At 38.7% G+C, this 25484-nt stretch overlaps 1 protein-coding gene across 1 annotated transcript in view; it reads right to left on the reverse strand.

Moving 5' to 3' along the window:
• The window catches only part of LOC126295331 (cation-dependent mannose-6-phosphate receptor-like), a 141180-nt gene extending 116235 nt beyond the window's left edge, over positions 1-24945 (reverse strand). The window contains exon 1 of the mRNA XM_049987799.1: positions 21823-24945. Coding sequence (XP_049843756.1) covers positions 21823-22001 — 179 coding nt within the window. The 5' untranslated portion in view covers positions 22002-24945. The remainder of the gene's footprint in view (positions 1-21822) is intronic.
• Between the last annotated feature and the right edge of the window lie 539 nt (positions 24946-25484).

The following is a 25484-nucleotide window of genomic DNA, read 5'->3' on the forward strand; positions in this document are numbered from 1 at the left end:
TCACATGTGTCTACACTCAATTATCCTTGTTTTACTTTTATTGATATTTATCTAATAAGCTCTTCACAAGTTACAATCCATTCCATACAACTGATCTTACAAATCCTTTACCATCTTTGACAGAACTACAATGTCATCAGCAAACCTTCAAGATATTATTTATTGTCTCTGAACTTTAATTCATTTTCCAAATCTCCTCTCGGTTCCCCTTGCTGCTTGCCAAACATACAGATTGAATAACACCGGGGATACTTTATGACACCCTCTCACTACCTTATCAACTACTGCTTCCCTTCCATGTCCTTCAACTCCTATAACAACAGTCTGGTTTCTGATCAAGCTGTAGATAATATTTTGCTCCCTGTATTTTATCCCTGATACCTTCAGAATTTCAAAAGGTGTGTTCCAGTCAACCCTGTCGAAAGCTTTCTCTACATCTAAAAATGCTACAACCACAGATTGCCCTTTTATTCTTATGCAAATTCTGGTATTGTATTGTACGTTTATTGGTCCTGTGAATCATACCTGTACAGGGATACATAATAATACAGGACAAGTCAAATAATTTGCAATAAAGTTTAACAGAAATACTGTTGTATGGTTTTCAGTATATAACAATAAAACTCTAAAATATGGGAGTAACATTTCACAAATACACAAAAGTTTTACACGCAAACATTTCATACCTTTGGCCTTGATTATACAGACACACTCATATATGTAACAGACCACATATAATACACAGATAAATCTACATGTACACATTTCTTACTTTGGCCTGAATTGTATAAACTATTTAAATTCTTCACATATTAACATTGTAGCTAGATAAAAATTCATCAACACTATAGTAGCAATTCTGTAGCAAGTAGTCATTCACTGCAGTTTTGAATTTATGCATGCCGTTTATTGCCTTAATTTTTTTAGGTAGTTTAGTATACAGTTTTTTTCCTGCTTGCAAGGGTCCTTTTTGTTTTAGCGTTGTATGTGAAAACTGCATATGTAAATCTTGATTATTCATTGTTTTGTATGAAGGGATATTTTGGTTTATTGGAGCAATCTTGCTATTTTCATCTACGATTTTCCTTATAAACATTATTGTTTCTAGGACATATAGGAATGGTAATGGAAGAATATGAAGTTTTTTAATTGAGGGCTTGCATGAAGATCAAGGTGCTGAGCCTTCCATGGCTCTTATAGTTCTTTTTTGTGCAATAAAACAGCTTTTGCTGGGTGGTGAATTTCCCCAGCAAGTTACACCATATTTGAGTAGCGATTCTGCTTGGGCATAGTACACATCTTTTATGGCTTGCATTGATGTGCATCCAGCAAGAATTTTTATACTAAAACAAATGGTACTTAATTTACTACATAGGTGTTGTGTGTGTATCTGCCATCCCAGGTCATCTTGGATGCAAACTCCCAAAAATTTGGTGCTATTTACAATTTCAAGTCTTTTGCCTAACAGTTCTCTGGTTGCAGTTAAAGGCTGTTTATTCTGCACTGTGTGTAGATGCATAGTGTTTGTCTTATGTGTGTTTATTATTACGTTGTTCATTGCGAACCATTCTGATACATGTTAAGTGCTCTTTTTTATTTCATTTTGGAGCTCTTCTGAGGTCTTTCCTTTGATAAGTATATTTGTATCATAGGCGTATTTAATGTACTTATAGTTAGGGCTGGATAGTTCCAGGTCATTTACAAACAGCAAGAACAAGATTGGTTCCAGTACGGAACCCTGCGGCACACCGTATTTAACACACTGTTTTTCTGATTGATAGGAAGTTAAATTTTTTCCTTCTTTGTACAAGACTTCAACTATTTGGTGTCTGTTTTTTTTTTATATGACTTTACCCACTCATAGGCTGGGCCTCTGACACCAACATTTTCTATCTTTCTAAGCAATAGACCATGGTCTTGATGTCAAATGCTTTTGAAAGATCTAGGAATATTGCTACTATGTGTTCTTTTTTATCTAATGCATTTGAAGCTTCATTTAAGAAATCGATAATAGCTGTCTCAGTGGATTTACATTTTCAGAAATCATGCTGTGTAGCTGAGAAAAGTTTATTTTTTTCAATGAAATCTACGAGTCTTTCATAAAAGATGTTTTCAATTATTTCAGAAAAAAACAGATAGTAAAGAGACTGGCCTATAAGTTGTTATATCTTTTTTTTCACCCTTTTTGTACTGGCTTCACTTTAGCTATTTTTAACCTTTCTGGGAAGATTCCCTGAGAAAGTGAACTATTGCATATGTCTACCATGGGCCTAAAACTAAGGGTGCACATTTTTTAATGATTTGGTCTGGTATGTTGTCAATGCCAGAGAAAAATTTTGATTTTAGCTCCCCTATAGTTTTTAGCATTTCCTGTTCATCTGTTGGCTGTAGGAAGAGAGACTTGTTACTAGGGATAGTTTCAATCTGATTTGCAGTGACAGCATACTGAAAATTTTGCTTCACCAGTATCTCAGCTGCCTCAGAGAAATACGAGTTAAAATTATTTGCTATCTGCTGGGGATCAGATATTACAGAAGTGTTTTCGTTCAGTTTGATGTTATGGTTTCTCTCCATTTTACTCCTGTTTCATGCCTTACAATGTTCCATATGGCTTTCATTTTATTTTCTGTATTTGCTATGAAGGGACTATTTGCCATTCTTTTCGCTTCTTTTATGACTTAAGTTAAAATCTTTTTGTAATCCTTTAAAAAAGAAATCAAATTCTGGGGATGTGGTGTGCTGTCTTCATGAAGTAATCTCTTTTTCTTCACAGATATTTGTATCCCTGTTGTGACCCATTTTATTTTCACATTCTTTTTTGTGACTGTATTTTTATGGAGTGGAAAGCAAAGTTCAAAATAATAGCTAAAACTATCTAGGAATTTGTTGAACTTATCATGTGTACTTTTACATTCATAGATGTCTTCCCAAGTTTCTTTACACAGATAGTTAAGGAAATGTATATTCTGATCATTATACTTCCTAGATGTAGTAGTTAGACATTCAGTTGAACAAAATGATTTTCCTAATCTTATACTAATTTCTTGGGCTGTGTGGTCCCCAAAGCCTTTATTGTGAGTTTGTGTTATATGTTTCAAGGGCACATTTGTAAATATTTGATCAAGGATTTTGGCTGAGGTTTTTGTGATGTGTGTTGAAGTTTCTATAGTAGCCTATAAATCGAAAGTTGCTATGAGATTCAGTAGAGCAGTTTTATGATTGGACTCACTTGCAAAGTCAATGTTGAAATCCCCACATATAATTAGTTATCTTTTTTTGTAAGGTTTTTTTAACATGATGTTAATACTGCCAGTTGGCGCCCTGTCTAGACAAATTATTGCAATTTTTTTTCGTCCGTAATTTCAATTCCATTTACCTCAATATCTTTCTCTATGGTTAATTTTTCTACATACGGCATACATTTAAAATTTATGCTATTTTTAACATAAATGCAACTACTACCACGTTTACACAATTTCCGACAAAAATAACTACCCAATACAAAATTTGGAATGCTTAGCATATAAAGCTTCTCTTTGTCAAAGCAATGTTCAGTAAAACATAATACAGAGGTTTCCAGAATGAGATTTTCACTCTGCAGCGGAGTGTGCGCTGTTATGAAACTTCCTGGCAGATTAAAACTGTGTGCCCGACCGAGACTCGAACTCGGGACCTTTGCCTTTCGCGGGCAAGTGCTCTACCAACTGAGCTACCGAAGCACCACTCACGCCCGGTTTCATAATATAGAGGTGTTTTTCATGTCATTTTCTAACAAAATTTGAAATTCGATTACTTTGTTGGATAGCGATTGTACATTTTGATGAAATACCGTCAGGTTTGGAGTTAAACATTAGTTCTGAAACTTACTATCCTTAATACTTATATTTATATTGGAATTTTTTCCTGGAAGATATTTTTATTTTCAATTTTCACTTTTGAATTTTCACCCCCTCCACATGGTATCAGTTTCCCTTGTTCTTAATGGTTTTACAGATGTCTGTAACCATTTTACTGAAATTCATTGAGCCTAGTCTGTTCAAATGTACGCCATCATTTCCCAAGCATTTGTCACTTAAAAATTTGTTGGGGTCAAAGGAATATTGTGCCGAGATCGTCGCACTGTTTGCTGGTAGCACTGTTTATGTTGCTTATATAAGAACCGCTTACTGACCTTCTGTGCAGAATTCCACTTATAACCAGTCTTGCAAGGACCAATATCCAAATGGAGTACCCATGGAAGTATCACGGATTTGTTTATAAATATGGTCACACACGTGTGTGTGTGTGTGTGTGTGTGTGTGTGTGTGTGTGTGTGTGTGTGTGTGTGTGTGTGTGTGTCGGGAGGGGGGGGGGGGGGGGGGCGCATGTGCACACTTCTAAATCAACATCTATACTCTGCAAACAACCATGAAGTGAATAGCAGCAAGTACGACCTACCTATTGTACCAGTTATTACAGTTACGTAGTGGATTGTAGTATATTCCTCTAGTCATCATTTGAAGCCAGTTCTTGTAATTTTGTTACTCAGCTTTCTCAGGATACTTTACGTTTATCTTTAAGAGTCTTCCAGTTCAGTTCCTTCAGTATCTCTGTGACACACTCCAATGGATCAAACAAAGTCATACCACTGATTTGAAGTAATCTCCTTTGTAGGCCGATTGCAATTCACCAGTATTCTACCAATAAACTAAAGTCTAAAAATAGTTCAAATAGCTCTAAGCACTATGGGACTTAACATCTGAGGTCATCAGTCCCCCAGAACTTAGAACTCATTAAACCTGACACACATCCATGCCCGAGGCAGGATTTGAACCTCCGACCGTAGCAGCAGCGAGGTTCCGAACTGAAGCGCCTAGAACCGCTCGGCCACAGCGGCCGGCAAACTGAAGTCTACCACCTGCTTTACCCGTGACTAAACCTACGTGATCATTCCATTTCATATGCCTACAGAGTGTTACACCCAGATAGTTGTATGAACTGGCTGATTCAATTTGACTCATTGAAATTATAGTCACAGTATACTATATTTTTTCATGGAGAGCAAAATTATACATTTCTTAACATTTAGAGGAAGTTGCCAATCTCTGCACCACACTGAAATCTTAACAGACCTGACTGAATATTTATGCAGCTTCTTTCAGATAATGCTTCGTTTTACATCACTGCATCATCTGCAAACAGTCTGAGTTACTATTAATATTGTCCACAGAGTCATTAATGAATAGCAAGGGTCCCAACACACTTCGCTGGAGCACACCCGAAATGATGCCGACACACTGTCTGAGATAACATGCAGCACCTTCTCTACCAAAAATTCCTCAATCCAGTCACAAATTTCACTCACCCCATACAATTGCATTTTTGATACTAAGAATAGGTGTGGTACTGAGTCAAATGCTTTTGGAAAATTGAGAAACACTGCATCTACCTTACTGCCTCGATCAAAAGCTTTCAATATGTCGTGTGAGAGAAGTGCAAACTGCCTTTCACACGATCGACATTTTCGAAATCCGTGTTCGTTGGCATTGAGGAAGTCATTCTGTTCAAGATACCTCATTATGTTTGAGCTCAGAATATGTTCTAAAATTCTACAACAAATGGATATCTAGGATTGGATGGCAGTTTTATAGATCACTACTTCTACCCTTCTTGTAAACAGGTGTTACCTGTGCTTTCTTCCAACTAGTGCACAGGTTTTTTTTCCTGTTCGAGGGATCTATAATAGATAATAGTTAGAAGAGGGGCAAACTCAGCTGCAAATTCAGTATAGAATCTGACTGGGATTCCATCAGCCATGGAGCTTTGTTCAATTTGAATGATTTCGGCCGTTTCTCAACACGAGTAACACTAACACTTATTTCACTCATCTTTTCAGGGGTATAAGGATTAAATTTGGGCAGTTCTCCCAGGTTTTCCTTTGTAAAGGAACATTGAAAACAGAATTGAGCTTTTCAGCTTTTGCTTTGTTACCCTCAATTTTAATTCTCATCTCGTTCACTAGAGACCAGACACTAACTCTGGCGCCACTGACAGCCTCGACATATGGCCAGAATTTCTTTGGGTTTTGCAAAAGATCATTTGACAATATTCTGCTGCGGTAGTCATTGAAGGGTTTACGCATTACACACTTGACAGCCAAATGCATTTCTTTCAGCATCTCTGTATCTATAGTCCTATGCTTTGTTTTACACCTTTTATATAGTAATCTTCGTTTTCTTTCTCTTTTGTGTGACCCTGTTGACAGCTAAGCATTTACTTAAGGATCGGACATTAAGCACGAAGTGAGGAAACATTTCAAAAAGGTTTGAAACCCTGTTCAAAGGTTTTTGGATATTGTCAAATACTCTCATTATCCAACACCAGTGAGCGTAGTCTTGCAGATTTGTGCTCTGTTTTAAACAAAAGCTATTTTTTCAAGCATGTCAACATCTTCGTCTCGTACAATGAAATAATTCCACAGGACATTCAATGGTATACTGTGATACTGTCTGTTAGTAGTGAAAAAGTAATAAATTAAAACATCATGCCTGACGCTTAAATCTGACTGTATGAAGCAATCTGACTGTATGAAGCAATAAACTTTTTTTCCTTTCATCATTTTTAGTGGGTGTCACCAAGAAAAACTTTTGTAAAGGTTTGAAGTTATGTACTAACCCTACTATTGCAAGATTTTTTTTGTTTTACTGAGTCCCAGTTGGGTCCTAACCACCCTCCCTGAGTAATGTTCATGCAATGCAATGGAAGTATTACAACTGTTCAATATAACAGCCATCATTCTATTTTCATAAACATTTCATTCAAGAAACAAAGAGAGATTTAGACTGTGGTCATAATGACCCAAGTGGTACTCAGAGCAAAAAATGGCTCTGAGCACTATGGGACTCAACTGCTGTGGTCATCAGTCCCCTAGAACTTAGAACTACTTAAACCTAACTAACCTAAGGACATCACACACATCCATGCCCGAGGCAGGATTCGAACCTGCGACCGTAGCAGTCGCGCGGTTCCGGACTGCGCGCCTAGAGCCGCGAGACCACCGCTGCCGGCTCAGAGCAAAAAACCATGAACAAATTTTAATGTTTTGTAAAAGCAAAATTGAACAAAACTCCATTTCGTATAATCGATTCAAAGGCAAAAGGTCATATGTTTTGGAAAAATTGGCTAAGTACAAGTAGGACTTGGGCACTAAGCCATCTGCAAAAACTTGAGCACGTAATAATATGTAGTTCACACGTCCTGGGAATTGAGAATCTCAACGATTTTTGCCCATTTTCAATATACAAGGGTAATCCCAAAAGTAAGGTCTCGTATTTTTTTTATAAGTGAGCCGTGGTAAAATTTGCTGCTTTGAAGAGTGCGCCGCAGCGCATAGTGTAAAGCAGTCGCCTTCTGTTTCTGGTGGTGGCGCCGCTACGGCAGTCGCAGCTTTGGTGTCTCCCTCTGGTAGGAGAGGGGAAAGGTTGCCTGTTCACGTGCATTTAAGGGGCACTATCAGCTCCCCAGTGGTGCAGTTGGCCAGGGAAAGTCCGTGAGTCTCGGCGAGTCTGGTCAGTTGGTCAGCCGGGTCAATGTGAGGCAGTCAGTGTCTGTCTGTCGTCTGGAGTGCTAGTATGTGTTAGGCTGCCAGTCTGCTCGAGGTTGTTCAGGCAATGGACATTTGCGGTTGGATTAATCAGTTGGTTGGTCTCTTCTCCGGGGCAGGGATGTCGGGTAGCCTGAGGGCATGTTTCCCCTGTAGGGGTGGACCCGACAATATATCACTTAGTCAGTGTCTGTCTGTCATCCGGAGTCCTAGTATGTGTGAGGCCGCTAGTCTGCTCGAGGTTGTTCAGGCAATGGATATTGGCGGTTGGATCGATCGGTTGGTCGGTCGTGCACTGGGACACGAAATGACTTGTCTGTCTTGAGCGTTGGCGCATGTGAGGTCGCCACATGAGTCCTGTGGACCGTGCCGTGTAGCGAGGCGTAGTGGCTCCACGGCCGACACGAGAGCAACAGGAGTCAACCCACGACGTCGGTCTGGCCAGGGCGAGCTGCGACGCCGTGAGACAGGAGATCGGCGCGCCTTCCTGCATCCGTTTAAGCGGCTGGCAGCGGACGGTTCGAGAGAGCGTTTTGGGGGTGCTGAGCCAGGTCTTCACCAGAAATTGCAGTTATTAGAAGTTAAGTGATTCGTGATATGTTGTTTCAGTTACTTGTTAAATTCAACTCGTTTTCTTGGTCAGTCTCTCTTCCCCAGCTTGCTTGCTTGTCTCTCGTCTGCATTTGTCTGCTGTCTGTCTGTCTGCCGTATGTTAATAGCTGCTTCTGCCATGTTTGTCAGATTTGATGTTAACAAATTTATAGAATTAATGTGTAAAGGCCGAATTCCTGAAATATGTTTTTATCTTGCCTATCATCTTGCGAGGCGGTATACGTATAATGTAGAGCATGTTGTACATTTTATGTAAGTTTGAATTTCATGGGTTTTATTTAAATAATCATTTTTATAAAGTTGCCACCCTTCCGCCATAAGAGTCCTTTTAAAAACAAATTGCACTTTCAGTGGCAAATAATTTCTTAGTGTGAGTGTTTGTACCATTTCCATCCCTCTTACAAGGTGCATAGTTAATGTGTTTGTGTGAGTTGTTAAAATTTTTAGTTTAAAGTAATCTGGTGTGTTGGAGATTGCACCAGTGTAGTCTTTCAGAGGTTGTTGTGAGCGGTCATGACTACAGCCGTGTTGAAAGAGAGTGGCATGCTTCTCAGCCCGAAGGCTCATACTGTCAATATTGTTCTTTCTGCCTCTAAATAAAATTGTAACTTGATATTTTGAGGGTGCTTTTCTGCTTATAAATTTTAAATCTGTTTTGAAAAGCCTTTTATGAATAAAATTCCCATTTGTTAAAGGTAATTTTATTTTCATCAGTTACTCCCAGCAACTACTTCCACACTCACCTAGGGTGATTCAATGTGTCAATGTTCTTGATGAATTGTTAGTAAATAAAGTAAATTCTTTAAGAAAAGATTTTGAAAGTAAATTCACGGTTCAATAAGTACAGAACTCTGTTTGTGTGGCATTTGGTCACACTGTTATGAAGAGTGCTTCACACGCTGTGGGTAAACATACACACGCCACGCTGAGGCGCTCAGTCTCGGCTTGGCAGCTGTTGAGAATGGAGTTCCCATTGGATGTTACCGCCAAGTGTGAATTGTGCACAGTTATTCGGTTTTTGAACGCAAAGAGCACTGCGCCAATTGAAATTCGTCGCCAATTGTTGGAAGTGTATGGTGAGTCGTGCATTAATGTCAAAAATGTTCGTAAGTCATGTAGAGAGTTTGCAGCTGGTTGGACCAAAATTCACGACAAACAAAGGAGCAAGAGACCATCAACTTCAGAGGAGACAGTGTTGAAGGTTGAGCAAAGCACGCGTGAAGATCGCCAGATGACCCTGGATGATCTCTGCACGTTGGTTCCTGAGGTTTCCTGAAGCACTGTTCACAGAATTTTAACGGAAACATTGAACTACCGGAAGGTGTGCACAAGATGTGTGCCACGCATGCTGACTGAGGACCACATGCGACGACGAGTTGATGCTTCCCGCGCATTTTTTCACTGTCTTGCAGCTGAACAGGGCAACTTTCTGGACTCAATTGTCACGGGTGACAAAACCTGGGCATACCACTTTACACCTGAGACCAAGCAACAATTACACCAGTGGTGGCATCCTTCTTCACCAAAGCCGCGGAAATTCAAACAAATACAGTCTGCCAGTAAAGTCATGACAGCCATTTTTTGGGATCGGAAAGAGGTATTGTTGGGATCGGAAAGGGGTATTGATGGTCAACTTTATGCCCACTGCGACCACAATTAATGCTGACAGTTACTGTGAGACTCTGAAAAAATTCAAATGGGCTTTTCAGAACAGGAGAAGAGGAATGGTGAGCAAGGGCGTACACATTCTCCATGACGACGCTCGCCCACACATCGCTTGGCAAACCATTGCTCTCCTGCAACAGTTTCAGTGGAACGTAATCACCTACCCATCCTATAGTCCTGCCTTGGCACCCAGTGACTAACACCTGTTCCGTAAGTTAAAAGAACATTTGGCCAGAAAGTGATTCAGCTCCGATGACGAGGTGAAAGAAGAGGTTCATAACTTTCTGAACAGCATGGCGGTGAGGTGGTATGACATGGGCATACAAAAACCGCCACGGTGTCTACAAAAATGGTGATTATGTCAAATAATAGCTAAATGTTCAAGCTGTAAACTGATGTAAACCATTGTAGAAATAAACAGGCCTATGTACTTATATAAAAAACAAAAATAGGATTACCCTCGTAGATAGTGACAAGATATTGGTCCCGGAAATTCCACAACCATGTCATAATCTCTACAGTAGTTCCTCGGACTAAACCAGACATGCAAAAAGAAGCGTGCAGGGATTTTCAGTTTACATACGTAGATATCCAATATTTAATAAAATATTTTTTTATGCAGTCACTAAAATATGAATACAACTTACATTTTATGTCTGCACACATTAATGTTCATCTATTACGTTTCTGATGGATGATGAATGCAATGCATGTTCTAATGGCAAAAAAGATATTTTTATGTGATATCATTACAATTTAACAATTTTCGAATTTTTTACTTTACTTGTACTCTGAAACATTGTTTCTTTCCTAATTTCATTCTATGTCACTGGGAAGTAGCCTACAGGTTTTGATGAGTGGGTTTGAGAGTTTCAAAATATGTGGCATAAATGGCCGAACCATTTGACTGAACTGACTAAGAAGCATAAATGATTTTCACTGCCAATGTATCACAGACTGTAGTACATGACATAAATATGAACTTGATACGCCAACCTGTTCGAGAGGAAAGTGGGTATTACCACACAGACAGACCAACAGATGGATAAAAACTGAAAAAATGTTCTTTTGATATGTACAAATTAACAATTTTCGAATTTTTTCCTTTACTTGCACCACGAAACCTTGCTTCTTTCCAAATTTCATGATTCTCGAAATGGGAGGTACCTTACAGGTTTTGACGAGTGAGTTTTCTGGTATCAAAAGAGTGGCATAAATGGCCATATCTTTTGATTGAACCAACTCAGAAGTGTAAAATTTTTATACTGCCAAGGGACCATAGACCTCAATATATGACACAAATCTGAACTTGGTGTATCTACATGTTACCAAGAAAAAAATGTTTTAACAGTCTGATGGATGGACAGCAAACAATCCTATAAGGGTTCCATTTTTATAAATTGATGCACATAATACTAAAAGTACTTTTGGAGGGAGAGAGAGAGAGAGAGAGTGTGTGTGTGTGTGTGTGTGTGTGTGTGTGTGTGTGTGTGTTTGGTCATACTGACCCCAATGGTAGTACAAGGTTTAAGTATGTTGGAAGTTACCAAGTGTCCTCATTCTCAAATACTAGGCAAATATACTCCATGTATTTGTAAGCCATGAGTTACACTGCCTGAAGACATACATACAGCGCATAATTGTAATACTTGTCTGACTGTATTAAACCTGTAACATAAGTCTACAGGTATTAACCTATTGAGCAGACTATGAAAGAGTTTTAAATTCAGTCAAATTTTGTTCCCTCTGAAGACTGTTAGATAATCTGCAACTCGTCCAGGTTACTGAACCCTGGGTTACTCATTTAGTAATAAACATGGCCAGTTTGGAACATAAGTGCAGTTTCAATTTTTCTCCACGGCACTGCTATGGTCACAGTTCCGCTCGTGTGCAGTAATATCTCTGGTTCAAGCATAACAAAATTATGCCATTTCGAGCTCATTCTGTGTTGTGTGTCATTTGTAGTGACTGTTTATAATTGCATCATTGGTCAAAAATTCCACTGTGTGTGAACTGAGAGCTGCGATTCATTTTCTGAATGCTAAGAATGTTAAAGCAAGTGGCATTCGCTGACAAATTGCGAAGTTTACGGAGAAAAATGCAATGAGTGCTTCAGTGGTGAGAATATGAGTCCGACAGTTTAAGGATGGGCATGTAAGAAAAAACGTAGGTTTACGATTATTGCTACTGTGTGTAAACCAATTTCACAAACAGTAATTTACGAGATTGTCCTGAAAAACTGGGTTTTCATAAACCAGGCACATGCTGGGTGCCTAAACTTCTTAATGAACAACACAAACAACGACGGATGGGTAGCGAACTTGATTTTTTCACACTGTACAATAATGCTGGTGAGAAATTTTTATCCCAGATAGTAATTGGGGATGAAACTCGGGTCGCTTATGGTACCCACAAAACGAAATGTCAATTAACGGAATGGAGACGCACTTCTCCCCAGAAAAGATTAAACCCGAGAAACTCTTGACACCTCAAAAGGTCATGTGGACAGCGCTTAGGGGCAGACAAGGCATTACACCAACTGCTTTTTTACCATGACCAATCAATAAGGATGTTTCTTGTGAGAAGCTTAAGAAATTGCATCACACAATACAGAATGAGAGCAGAGAAATGGTCTCAAAAGGTGTGGTTTTCATTCATGACAATGTTCAACCACACACTGTGAATGTGACAAAACGATTCCTTCCGAGCTTTGGCAGGAACATTTTTGGCCATCCTCTGTTCAGTCCAGACCTCGCTCCTAGTGATTTTCATTTCTTTCGACACCTGAAGTCATTCCTTGGTGGTAAGCACTTCGACAGCGATGAAGAGATAAGAGAACACGTTACACTGTGGTGAGGAAATGATGTGACAATACTTATATCATGCTATGAGAAATGCCTGGAAAACTACAGGGGCTATGTTCAAAACCAGTGAAATAAATTGCTTTCTTTAACTGTATTCAATTTCCTTTTTTATTACCAAATCGAACTTACTTTCTGAACTACCCTCGTAGAGGGAGCAGCAGATCCATTCCTCCCTCGTAACTCTATTCTTCGACAGTGAGCAGTAGAATAAGTATTCAGAGGCCTATATCAGCATGTGGGTTCAATTCGATCTAACTTTAACATCATGGAGCCACTCCATGGGATATGGAGTGCAAAAAATATTTTGGATTACTCATCACTGGTGTGGTTTAATGTAAACATGTTTACCAATACTCTTGACCACAGGAAACTGTTACATACAAGGGTTGTTCATTAAATAATGTCCCACAATTTTGTCTCATAATCTCTTTCAAATTCTGAAGGTGGCGGGGGTAAAATACAGGGAGCAAAAGGCTATTTACAATTTGTACAGAAACCATATGGCAGTTATAAGAGTCGAGGGACATGAAAGGGAAGCAGTGGTTGGGAAGGGAGTGAGACAGGGTTGTAGCCTCTCCCCGATGCTATTCAATCTGTTTATTGAGGAAGCAGTAAAGGAAATGAAAGAAAAGTTCGGAGTAGGTATTAAAATCCATGGAGAAGAAATAAAAACTTCGAGGTTCGCTGATGACATTGTAATTCTGTCAGAGACAGCAAAGGCTTTGGAAGAGCAGTTGAATGATATGGACAGTGTCTTGAAAGGAGGGAATAAGATGAACATGAACAAAAGCAAAATGAGAATAATGGAATGTAGTCGAATTAAGTGAGGTGATACTGAGGGAATTAGATTAGGAAATGAGACACTTAAAGTAGTAAAGGAGTTTTGCTATTTGTGAAGCAAAATAACTGATGATGGTCGAAGTAGAGAGGATATAAAATGTAAACTGGCAATGGCAAGGAAAGCGTTTCTGAAGAAGAGAAATTTGTTGACATCGAGTATGGATTTAAGTGTCAGGAAGTCGTTTCTGAAAGTATTTTTATGGAATGTAGCCATGTATGGAAGTGAAACATGGACGATAAATAGTTTGGACAGTAAGAGAATAGAAGCTTTTGAAATGTGGTGCTACAGAGGAATGCTGAAGATTAGATGGGTAGATCACATAACTAATGAGGAGGTATTGAACAGAATTGGGGAGAAGAAGTGTTTGTGGCACAACTTGACTAGAAGAAGGGATCGGTTGGTAGGACATGTGTTGAGGCATCAAGGGATCACCAATTTAGTACTACAGGGCAGCGTGGAGGGTAAAAATTGTAGAGGGAGACCAAGAGATGAATACGCTAAGCAGATTCAGAAGGATGTATGTTGCAGTAGGTACTAGGAGATGAAGAAGCTTGCACAGGAGAGCATGGAGAGCTGCATCAAACCAGTCTCAGGACTGAAGACCACCACCACAACAACAACAACAACAACCAGTAGAACAATGCAACATGTCACACAGCTCACAGTGTACGTCCACCGTTCAAAGGACACCTTTACTGTACTCCCCTGGCCACCACTCTGTCAAGATTTAAACCCAATCGAGGATATGTGGGATCACCTTGGCATAGCTTCACATCCCTGGAGGTACCTCACGGAACCTCAGTGACACTCTTTCTGCACATCTCACAGCCGTGCTGCAAAAAATGGATCCTCAGGCTTCTGACAGATGGTCACATTAATGTGACTGGACAGTGTATAATACTCCCACTGCAAATGAATGTGTGCCGTGCAATTTCTAGCCCATTACAAACCTTTCTAACCACCTTGGCAGCATGTACGTCAATTTTGCCAATTATTTCACTCTTTCTTCTCATTTAGCCTCACAAGATAAAATTAACTCCTTTCTAGGACTCTCCACAACAGAAAATTCTAAGAACTGAACTTTGAACCTACAGTTCAATACGGAAGCATCCGATTTCTGCCCGTCTGCTTTGACCCATGACGTCACAAATATGGCGGAAACGACCATAAACCACGATTCCAATATGGCACATATAAAGTCATTACGTACACATTATGAGGACAAAAATACATTGAAAAACTAACACACACACTTTCCACAAAAAGCCTAATGACACTAACGGGACAAGCATGGAAAATGGGGTGGTTTTGGGTGGGGGGCAAACTAAATATAAACAAATTTAGACACCCACCCCCATACAAAACGACAAAAAAAACCAACATCACAAAACTCCCCAAATACCACTAAACACAATATCATCTGGAATCGGACACTTCCCTTGACCTATACAGCTCAACAATAGCTTCTGATCCCATAAATTAAGATCAAACACTTCCCTTGGCAGCTTTCAATCCCATAAATTAGGTACAAACACTTCCCTTGGCCTATATAGCTCAAAAACATCTCCCGATACCAATACCAACATACACAGCCACACATTGGGATCGAACACTTCCCTTGACCTGCGCAGTGTTAATTTTATCCGTCATATCCATTCCTGAACAAAAACAACAACCAATTAATTTTACTAAAATTACCACACGATGTACAGCGAACAACACTAAATTAACCTTGACACAAAATCGTTAACTCACTGAAACGAATTCCACTACAAACACAGCCGACACTCGAGCAATTCTTGATAATGAGCAAAAGCAAACTGAGCCCATTACTGAGCCCATTACACAACACAAACGAAAACCCTGAACATACCACCAGAGAGCACAACAAATCACAACACGACGACATCTACAAACACGCCACACTCACAACCCAAACTCCACGCCGTCACACACGACAACACCCTTACGTCACGGGTCAAAGCCGAAGTGTGGGATCGGACACTTCCGTCGACCCAAATTACGCTAACAACTAAACCAGTGGGTTGGTCGTGGGAAACTACTTTTAACTAGACACATCTTTATGCTGCTAATCTATCAAGTAATTGCACTTTCTTTCCAGCTGTCCTTTTCTGGAGTGACATTATCTGTGAATGCACTGGGTTACTCCACAATGTGATACTAACAGAGAAAACAGTTTGAAAATAAGCAAAGTAAATGAGATTTTGTATTTCAGTGTAAAGAGCAGTGGAGATTATTCTTGGAGCCAAGTTACTTATCATGTCATTTAATTTCTGTTTAACAGGATGTTACAATGTCAAAAATTATTAAATTTCTTTAGATGTTGAGACAGGGTCAGAGCACAAAATTTTCAACACAAACGTTAACACAACAATCAAAATTATGTACAGTGGGGTAAGACAGGTATGGACAGCATTTTAATAAATACATCATTAACTAACAATAATATATATCCAGAAAATGTCATATGTGTTGTACAATCACAAATAATACTACACTATATAGCCTGAGGTCTAGCTTAGGTTGAAAGGTAATAATTATGTTGTGGGTTGGTGCGACCAATGAATACGTCACACAATAAGAAGCTTTATTGCAGAATGAAGATTGGGGTGATAGACAGATACGTAGCATGGGCCAAGGTCTAGGTTATGTTGGAAGGTTATAATTTGCTTGTGATTTGGTGAATCCAAAACAATGTGAATGTAAAATAATGCTTTGTCTTGGAAAATGTAACGGATTTGGCACTGTCCAAAAAACAGCAAAGCACCAGGAACTGATTGAATAACTACAAAACTGTTCAAAAATGGGAGAATTGGTCTCCATAAACTTACCACACAGATACAAAATCAGGAAAGAATCCCAGAAGAGTGGATCTTGGGTGTACTCCAACAAGAAATAAGGAAGTACAGAAAATTTGTTTGAATTACTGAGGAATCACTCTGCTATGTGTAACCTATAAGATTCTCTCTAATATTATATAACTATAAAAAAAATCCGTATTTTACTTATTTTCATTCTATTATGTTGTATCGAATTGTATTCTGGGGTAACTCATCGAACCACGCAAAAGTTTTGAGAGTGAAGAAGCGTGTATTAAGACTCATTTGTGATGAACATTCAAGATCATCATGTAGAAAACTGTTCAATGAACTGGGTATTCTAACCACTGTTTCTCAGTATATTTATTTATTAATGAAATTTATTGCAAATAATGTGTGTGTATTTCCAATTAATAGCTCAATAGATAGTATCAATACTAGGAATATGAACAATCTACACTCATGTTCATAAATTAAGGATAATGCTGCTACATGGTGCAACAAAGCTCTGGTGGGTGGTTTGCAGGTTTAAATCACCTCGAGGTATGACCATGCAGTGCATTTGACCTGCGGTCGTCGCACGGTGATGCTGGCAGCAGTCCACATATGCAGGGGTGTGTTGCTGCATGTCAGAGTACGGTACACCTGTGGCGTCGCAACTAGTGCGCGATTGCCCATTTGTCTATTAAAAGCTTTACTTCAGAATGTATGTGGGCTGCAATGTAAGCCGGTAGAGTATTATACAGTCAGTAATGGACGAATTGTGTCCTGCAGGCTGACGTCACGACCATCTGTTGCAGCAGCGAGTGTGAAAGCAGTGAAATAGTGCTGGCAGGCCACTTACATTATACGAAACTAAAAATATTAATAACTAGTAAAGGAATAACCTGAGGAACATCATATTTGATGTACATCCTTCTGTTGTGAAAACAAACAATATGTCAAAGTCTCAGATAAAAAATAGTTGTATTTTGGAAGTTAGTAAAATTCCATAAAAAAACATAATTTTCCGACAGTCAGGAATTTCAATAAATACAGTGATGTAATAGTTCACCTTCAGTGACTATGTACGATGACCTGATAACACTTTCAGTGTTCATATATAAATTTGGAAAGTTTTTAGTTTCAGAAAACCTCTGTAACTTATCTATAATAATAATTTCAAGAATTCTAAGTAAATATGTGTATTGTGTGATTGGGTGCGTGTGAATGAGAATGTGTGCGTGAGAGTATGTGGGACATTTGGCAATATTAAAAATCATTCATGTAATTCTCTACATGAACTGGCAAAGTGTTCCAACTTTGTAACGTGGGAACGAATCCACTAGTGGTTCTCCTCCTAGTGAATGTCGGATGTCCAAGTATGTATGCTTATGTATAAGACAGCCAGAACCTTCGCAACTACATAATAAATTTCCAGATGTAGCTTATAGTTCATTTTGTTTTGTTTATTTAATTAGAGAGTTTTGTGTTACTTAATTGGATGAAGTCAATGAGCCTGGATAAGTGGTTGGTGCTTGCTAGATTTTGGCGCGAGCCGCGCCCTAGAAGTGAGTTCTCATTGATCGTAAGTGCTGACAGCCAATGAGAAGTGAGACGATTGGCCACCTAGCGAGGAGAGATAGTTTTGAGCGTGGGAGAGTGAGAAGAGAGTTGCGAGCTAGCTTTGATTGGAGGCGGTTATGCTGGATGTGGCTTTTCGCATTATGTGTAAGATGAAGTCTTGGGATGACTTCCGTGTTATGGTACAGTGTTAATGGTATCTGGTAGCGACCAGAAACTGTTTACGAAAACTTTAGAGTGTTGTGATAATTCATTCCGACGAAAATCGTGAGTGAACTTTGAATTATATAGCGTAGCAGTACTGAGTATATCCTTACTGAGTATTTTATGGCGAACGTAAACTTTTACTAAAGACAACCACTTAATGTCGTGTGCAGAAGTAATTGGCCGATCATTGACTGTGTTACAGGTAATTGGTTTCAGAACTTGGGAAGGTAAAAGTTCTGGCTGTTTTAGGTATGGTGATAACTGTGAGCAGAAACTTTAGTAAAGGTCTAAATTGGAACTTCATGTTTAAAGCACGAGTGACATCCCCTTTCTGAATCATTTCTTTAAAGTACTTAGAAAATTTTCAGCAAATTTTAATTATAGCAGCCTCTGGCATGTAGCTATGAGGTTACAGTTTCCTCAAAACTGCTTTTCTGTGATCTCATGAGTAGCTGCAGTCAAGGAGTTTTACGTGCGAAGATCTACCACTGTAAAGAGGCAGGTGAACAAAAATTATAAAAGAAATTGCATTGCAGCAGCAACGAATAATCCGTCGCAATTGGTGCATTGCACGTACGAACGTAAAAAATCCGTCGCACAGCGAGTAAGTGTGCAGACGTTTTCAGACGTGCTAATGGTGACTGTGTTGAAAATGGCTCAAATAACACATATTGAAGACGTTATGAGAGTTAGAATACAAGGGCGACTGCAGGCTGGTCAAACACAGCAGGTAGCACGATGGACCCTCTGTCTGCTACGAAGTGTGATCTCAACATTATGACAATGATTCCAGCAGACAGGAAACATGTCCAGGCACTACAATATAGGACGTCCACAGAGTAGAACACCACAAGAAGTGGCAGACGGCCACGGAGTACTGCAGGTACTCTCGCTCAGGACCTTACTGCAGCCACTGGAACAGTTGTCTCCAGACACACAGTCTACAGACAACTGAACAGACACGGTTTATTCTCCCGGAGACCTGCGAGGTGAATTCCACAGACCATTGGTCACAGGAGAGCTCGTAAAGCCTGGTGTCAAGAACACAGTACATGGTCATTGGAACAGTGGTCCCAGGTTATGTTCATAGACGAGTCCAGGTATAGTCTGAACAGTGATTCTCGAGGGGTTTTCATTTGGCATGAACCAGGAACCAGACACCAACTCCTTAATGCCCTTGAAAGGGACCTGTATGGAGGTCATGGTTTGATGGAGTGGGGTGGGATTATGATTAGTGCACGTACACACCTGTATGTCTTTGACAGAGAAACTGTAACAGGTCAGGTACATTGGGACATCATTTTGCACCAGTATGTCTGCCTCTTCAGGACTGCAGTGGGTCTCACCCTCCTCCTAATGGATGATAACGCACGGCCACACCGAGCTGCCATCGTGGGGGAGTACCTTGAAACAGAAGGTATCACGCGAATGGAGTGGCCTGCCTGTTCTCCAGACCTAAACCCCATCGAGCATGTCTGGGATGCTCTCGGTCGACGCATCGCTGCACGTCTTCAAACCCCTGAGACACTTCAGGAGCTCCGACAGGCACTGGTGCAAGAATGGGAGGCTTTAACCCAGCAGCTGCTCAACCATCTGATCCAAAGTATGCCAACCCGTTGTGCTGCCTGTGTACATGTGCACGGTGATCATATCCCATTTTGATGTTGGGGTACATGTGCAGAAAACAGTGGCGTTTTGTAGCACATGTGTTTCGAGATGGTTTTCTCAACTTATCACCAATACCGTGGACTTACAGATTGGTGTTGTCTGTGTTCCCTATGTGCCTATGCTGTTAAAGCCAGTTTTGTGTAGTGCCACGTCGTGGCACCACATTCTGCAATTACCCTTAATTTATGAGCATGAGTGTACATGAAGACCTAAGTCATTTACTTTGATACAAAAAGGGGACCAATATTCAGGAAAACACATTTTCAATAAATTGCCAGCAACCATTAAAAGCTTTCTTTCGGATACAGTAGAGTTTATACAGAGTTTGAAAGACTTGTTGACAGGAAATTCCTTACACATTACTAATGTATATCTTGATAGGGACTGTTAGACCAACTTATGTAAAAATGTCTGTTACATTTCAGTTTTGACAGCACTTGGTCACAACAGTCAATATTAAGTGTGTTGCATAAGATAGATTTATTAAAAGTGCATAAATATGTTTCATTCTGATAGTGTATTAATTCTGTAAATATGAGCTGTTCCATTTTACTATAATGTTTTCACATATTTTAGCAGTCTTGTGACACTTGACCCGGGAAGTGAATATTATATTAAATGTTCCATGTTGTTTTTATGTAATACTTTTTGACATGTTCCACACTCATGAGAGACATCTCATGTTTGGGCCTATGGAACAAACACCGAATCTAATCTAAAACAGGTTAGTCCATATGCAGAAGATATTTTGGGGGAATATCCGTGTGAATATTGGTATAGTAGGTCAACAACATATCAGATATTTGTGCTGAGGCAAACACACCAAAAGGCATACGAGTATAATATTGAGCTTCATTATCTCTTTATAGACATCAAGCAGGCCTTCAAAAGTCTTGATAGGGCAGAAATGCTGACTGATTTGCTACTGCTTGGTATACCATTTAAGTCTGTTTCAATTACCCTAGAAACATTGGCTACTTCCAAGGCTGCAATGCGAGTGGTTGACAAACCCATTAAATTGTTTACGCCTAGTATTAGTAAAGAAGTCAGACAAGGGGACAGCCTCTCTACAATGCTTTTTAATCTGACTCTTGAAGCAACCATTCGGAAGCTTCATATATCTGGTTACTTAGGCACAAAGTAAAGACAGATGCGGGAATATGTTGATGATGTAGCAATTATTAGCAAAAGAAGAGTTTCAGTAGAAAGAGCAATATGTGAGCTGAAAGAAGTGACACTACATAGAGGCCTCAACCTCTCTACAAAGAATTTTTTACAGTCTCATTTTTAATATTTATATTGTGATGCACTAAACGAAAACGTAATATAAAGGTTTGGGACAGTGTGCTAAAAGCAAATACTTTGGGAAATTCTAAATTCCAAGGAAACAACAGTTTAGAAATCATTAATAACGTAACACTTAATATGTTGACGTTTCTAGTTGAGTTAGCCACAGAGTTATAATAACATTTAAAGCCAAATACTTTTTTAAAACCTGAATGGGTGGAAAAGTACGAGATCGGTTGATTCATTTATGATTCAGATCGAAGTCGCGTTTCTGTTTCCGTAATTCAATGAAAATTAGTGGTGTTTTGACACAGTAATAGGTTTGAAAAGAGGCTGTTCCGTTTTATCATCATTTGTTTCCAAACTAATGAACATTTAACATGAGATTTCTAAATTCGTACTGTCAAAGACCGACTTGTGTGTGTGTTCAAAACGTGGATAAAAATAATACCCATGGCAACAGAAAAGAAGTTGTAAACTACTGTAAGTCGGTCCACACGTAACGATTGGTCACTAAGTGACAACTCTTAAAATGTACAGTAATGAGGTGCACACTAAATGAAGTGGCGTTCACTTCCTCCAGATTTCTCTTTCACACAGCCCTTAACAGACATTAATATTAAAGATATAACTGTGACTGAGTAGCACAATTAAGATTACATAAGTTTTTCTTATCTTTGTTTTCGCTCTCACCATTCATTTCTGAAGCCCAATTCAGAGAAATCTATGGCAAGACCCGACGGAAAAGAACACCGGCACGGATTTTCCCATTTGCACGCACGCTTCTTGTTCTTCAGAGAATCACAAGGCACAAAAAATACCGAGAGACAGGCACTCAAAGCTAAAAAATAAGCAGTTTCGTGCAACAACATATTCCCCGAGGACAGACTGGCCTGGACTATTCCCCTTAAAAAACAAACATCACACTTGCGAATCACGAGATCAACAGATGACAAAAGAACAACGATATTTGCGGGCACTGAACAAAAACATGGGAAAAGTGATGATGTTTTTGAATGTAAACAAGTGTCCGAAATAACTCTTTATGTTTCCTGTGAATGTTTTATGCTATGAGATATTATTTATTTGTAAATGTTACACAAATTTTTCTTACACATGAAGAAACTTGTCAAATGCGTGCCTGTAGTTTGTCCTGGCTTCTCTGCTATAATTAGTCGACGCTGTGATGAGAGTTTTAAGAGAAATACAGCTGTTGCCGCGGAAACCTTCAGTGTACTTGTGTGTTATAAACGACGAACACAAAAAACATAAAAAGATGTCTTTCTGTGGAATGCTACTTAAAAATAAAATTGAATCACACGCATGTTGTGCACAGATGCTTTTAAGAAACTGCACCGTCATTAACTTTAAGTAATTCCATTGCCTCCAATCTTTAGAGGAATCAGGGAAGTTCTCTACACCAGATACTTATCTACAGCGTAAAATGCTATCTCTATAACAGCTTATAGCTTTACTTGTGAAAGAAAAAAAAAACAATAATACAGAGTGCTAGTTACACTTCTTCAATTTCACCCATATCTCTTTAATCTTAAATGGGGCAAGGAATTACTCAAGAAGTAATTACGAAAATAAGTCTAATGCACTTTCATTCATTTGGTCCATATGATCTGATATTAAACAGTGTGCTACAGATGTTGGACAAAATATATTAATATATATTGCAGCACGTTTATTTAAAGGTTTGCTTTACTGAGTAGGTGACATGTTACACATCAACATAACTAGCAAGTTTACTGTTATAAGTATTCTTTTTTTATAAAGTAAAAAATAGTGACAACAAATAAGGCTGCATGGCTTCACAAAACTGTTGATTGTCTTGAAAAGGCTTTATACATGTGGGAAGCTTTTTGACAAGGTTGTGTGTTAGTAACACATGCAGGTTAGAGTTTGTTCTAGTGATGTGTTTGTGACTTTCTCTGTTTTCTTTAAATCTGCATTAGTTGGCACTGTGTGGTCTTCTAAGAATTTTACTGTCTTGAGAACATGTAACCAAGGCAATGCTAGGATCTATGTGTTACATAAAATGGTTTTGCAAAAGTCATTAGTTTTTTTCCATTAATGATGCTCATGGCTCTCTTCTAGATTCTAAAAGTACTGAGGGCAGCTTGAAAATTATCACAGAATATCACACCATTTTTTTTTATGCCAGCCTGTATGCATGCATTTATTAGGCTTCTGATTTCTGGCTGTTGCAAGCTTGCAGCACACACGGTGCATTAATCAGTATATTTATTCCATAATTGGTTATTTTATAATCACAGGCCCAGATATTTTAATTCAGTGTTGGTTGGTTATGTACTGTTAAAAGTGGTTGAGAGGGTCTTGTGTTGCATGTGGAAGCCTGTGGAAACAGTACTGAGCCCCGAGGCACACTTCTTTTTACAGTTTTACTGCCAGATAATCAGTTATTGAACTGAGTTTTTTGTGGGTGTATGTACTTAAGTGTGTGTTATCGTTTAGGAATGAAGTATTCCATTTGTTTGTAAGTCCTCCGATACCATACTGGTCAATTTCTTTCAGTAATGCTTTGGTGATCCACTGTGTCAAAAGGCTTTGACAAATAATGAAACATACTTATAGTGGGTCGTTTTGTATCTAGTAGCTGTAAGTATTGTATTAATGCAGTCATAAAGCCATTTCTATAGATCTGTTGTTTCTAAACCTATGATGTTAAGATGTACTCAGTGTAAATTGTTTGTCAATGAAGCCCATAAGTTTTAGTGCATAATTTTTCCTAATATTTTAGAGAAGCAGAATGAAATTGTAATAGGCTACTGTTGTTCATGTCTTCATTATTAATGCCTTTTTTGGAAACAGGAATTACTTTTGTGATTTTCATGATTCTGGGAAAGTACCTTCCTGGAATGAATAGTCGCAGAGGTGTTTATTTTATTTCTTTATTTTCGAGTTCTGTGGATCCTTGACACGAATGTATAACTAGGTTGTAGAACGTGTCATGTTATTTCAGAAGCCACATGTAGATAATCATGAGGCAACCAATTTAACATACACAAGTAGATACATGAAAAAGGACATCCACATGTCAAATAGTTACACACAAAAATTCAGATAACAACACAGAAAATAGTACAGTAATGACAAAGATGTCTGCATAAACAATAGTGCAGTAATGACATAGATGATTACATAAACAAATTTAAAGTAATTCATCCAAAAATATTCTGCCAACAAGTGAAATGCTAATCTACATAATCAGTTCTATTAGAGGTGCATGAAATTAAACACAAATTCAAAGAATTCCTGTAAAGAATAGAATTATCCAAAAGGTAAAGTTCTAGCACTGTTTTGAATCTAGTATGATCCCCAATGACTGATTTGATATGGACACTTTTTATATTTGAATAATGAACTCATTTCTGTACCATGCTGAGATCTTTTAAATCTTTGTGAAGATAATGTTTTCTTCTTGTATTGTGATCATGGTACGCACTATTCATTTTGTAAATTGCATAATTTTTGTTCATGAAGCACATTAGTTACAAGATGTATTGACAAGGCCTGGTGAGGATTCCCAGCTGTTTGAATAAATTTTTGCAAGACGATCTAGGATGCACTCTACTCACAATCAGTGGTTCAGCTGTAGTATGCATGCATTTCTTGATGGTATTTGCTAGGATACCACCAGTGCCATCTGAATAAGAATTTTGGACACTCTGAAGGTTTTTCATCATTATTATTAGGACTGTAGTAATGTATATTGACTCTGTGTGCATCTGATTTCTCTAGTTTACTGCTTGATGTTTTGTGTTTGGGTATTTTTAATAAATACTGTGGCCATATTTGTAAGTAATTTGTTAAAAGTGGTCATCACAGCTTCAGGATCAATTGTTGTTTCCCTGTTGTCTTTAATTTCAATGTTTGCATGCCTGTTTTAAGTAAACAGTCAAACTGATGGAGTGCAGTGGATTGTTGTGTATGATGATGTATGGAACTAAAATTGGATAAGACAAGGAAACAAAATAGCTTATGCAGTGAGAACAATGTCACAAGTTCCAAAGTATGAGCGTATGTGTATGGACTATTTAGCACTAGTGTTTCCATAGCTCACACTTGCAGTTGAAGTAGGGGAGTGTGTTGCAGGCATGTATACAAGCAGAGTATTTATCCTTGTGGCAGTTAGGCTTCTGTGCAGTCACAAATATAAAAAGTCATGTAAACGGATATTCATGGCTCTTATCAATATATATTTCTAAACCTCTGCAACTAAATTTGAAATACAAGTAGTACAATAATTGAAACAAATCACAGTTTGGTTACAGGAAAGAAAGGTCAACCATACATGCCATAGAACTCTTAGTGAGTGACATTTTAGC

Source organism: Schistocerca gregaria, chromosome 11 (genome assembly GCF_023897955.1).
Source record: "Schistocerca gregaria isolate iqSchGreg1 chromosome 11, iqSchGreg1.2, whole genome shotgun sequence".
Lineage (NCBI taxonomy): Eukaryota > Metazoa > Arthropoda > Insecta > Orthoptera > Acrididae > Schistocerca > Schistocerca gregaria.